The sequence below is a fragment of the Trypanosoma conorhini genome (assembly GCF_003719485.1).
Source record: "Trypanosoma conorhini strain 025E chromosome Unknown Tco_14.4_contig_00406, whole genome shotgun sequence".
Taxonomy (NCBI): domain Eukaryota; phylum Euglenozoa; class Kinetoplastea; order Trypanosomatida; family Trypanosomatidae; genus Trypanosoma; species Trypanosoma conorhini.
Window position 1 is genome coordinate 1 of NW_021704496.1, and position 1,605 is coordinate 1,605.

Here is a 1,605-nt window from a genome sequence, read left to right on the forward strand (position 1 = left end):
CGGCCACCGCCTCTTCCACTTTTTCCCTGCGTGCGTGGGCAACGGCGTGAGGCGGAGAGGCAGGTAGAGCGAGCGAAGAAGAAGAAAAAGGGAGAGAGGAGGAGAAACAGAGAGAAATGCTGCGGGCAGAAGACAGCCAGCAACGAGAGGACGCCCCCCCGCCGCAAGTGCCAAAGGAAAAAAAGAAGAAGAAAAAAAAAAAAAGGCCGCGGCGGCGGAAGGCGGAAGGGCGACGCACACGCGCACACACAAATGCGCGCCCGGCGCGGCGTGTCGGAGGCGAATGCGGCCACACGTGCGGCTCCCACACCGCCTCCGGGCGCCGTCGCCCGATGGCGACGGAGGGGAGACGCTCGTGTGGGAAGGCGAGGCCGCGCCCGCCCCGCAAGCCCCACCGCTGCCTTGCGCCCTCTCCGCCTTTTCCCGCCCCCACGACGCATCTCCCCTCTTTTTTCCCACGCGTTTTTTTTTTGCTTTTAATTGTTCATGTTTGCTGTTTTCGCCTTGTCGCACCAACGAAAAGAGAGGAGGAGGGGGGGGGGTTGAGTTCGCATGCAAAACAAAAAAAACGGAAGGGAGATAAAAAATGTGTCGGTGACTGGCGCAACGAAGAGGCGGCGGCACCGCAACAGGAGAATAAAAATGAGTAAAGATAAAAAGGGAGGGGGGACAACAGAGCCTCTTCTAACCAGTCGGCCCTTCTCCCTCGCCCCTCCCACGTCGAGGCTGTCGCTGTGTGGTGTGGAGTGGAGGGGGAGGGGGCTTGTTGCGCGGGTGTAGCGGCCTCCCTTTTTTGTGTTTCTCTCTCTCTCTCTTGCAGTCCTCCCACCTCATCCCTCTCATCCCCCACCGGGTGAATTCTACTCCCCGTGCCCCGTTTCCATGACGCACGCGCTACCGCGTGCGTGTGCGTGTTCCTGAATGTGGCACCCGTCCCCCGCCCTTTTTTGTCTATCTTTTTTTTTTTGCCCTTTTGTTTTCGTTTTTTTTTTATTTGCTTCCCCCCTCTCGTCATCTTTGCTTCATACTAGCGCCTTGCTTCCGTCTTGCCTGCGCCTCCGCCCTCTTCTCTCGGGCCTCCGCAGGTCCTCTTCCTCCCTCTACCGCCAGCTTCGCCAGGGCGCCGCAGGGCAACGCACGCGCGCCCGCGTCCCGCTTCACTCCCCGCGCGGCCCCTTCCCCTGCAGGACGGGCGCCTCGCCGGGGCTGCTCGCTAGGGCGGCCTGTGCGCCGGGCGCGCGGTGCGGCGTGGGCGGCGCCTGCCGGTTCGGCTCGTCCAGCTTCGTCGGCTGCTGCGGGGCGTCCGGCATGCGTGGCGTGGCCGCTTCCCTCCTCCGCCCTGCTGTTGCTTCTGTGCCCGCCTCGAGGCGCAGCGACGCAGGTCAAAATGCCTGTTGTGGTCTCACCGGGGTGTGGGCGCGCGTGTTCCGCTGACGCCGCTCCGTGGCTCTCTTGCGGCGCCTCCCCAGTTGGCTTGAGCTTCACACACGCGCCCGGAGCGGCGGGGGAAGAGAGAAGAGAGCAGAGAGAAGCGGAGGGGGGTTGGGCAGCGGCGCAGGCAGAGCGGGGAAGCAGAGCAGGCGACGCAAAAACGAGGACACTCAT

At 63.2% G+C, this 1,605-nt stretch overlaps 1 protein-coding gene across 1 annotated transcript, besides 2 other annotated features; it reads right to left on the bottom strand.

Moving 5' to 3' along the window:
- The first annotated feature begins 48 nt into the window (after nucleotides 1-48).
- Nucleotides 49-116: a sequence feature (GA-rich).
- Nucleotides 117-177: 61 nt separating this feature from the next.
- Nucleotides 178-204: a microsatellite.
- An 807-nt stretch (nucleotides 205-1,011) lies between these two features.
- Nucleotides 1,012-1,605, bottom strand: Tco025E_06212 (uncharacterized protein; the record flags this gene model as incomplete). The annotated part of the gene is made up of 1 exon (XM_029373100.1): nucleotides 1,012-1,605. One exon carries the CDS (start codon nucleotides 1,603-1,605, stop codon nucleotides 1,012-1,014), a length of 594 nt encoding a protein of 197 aa, XP_029226775.1.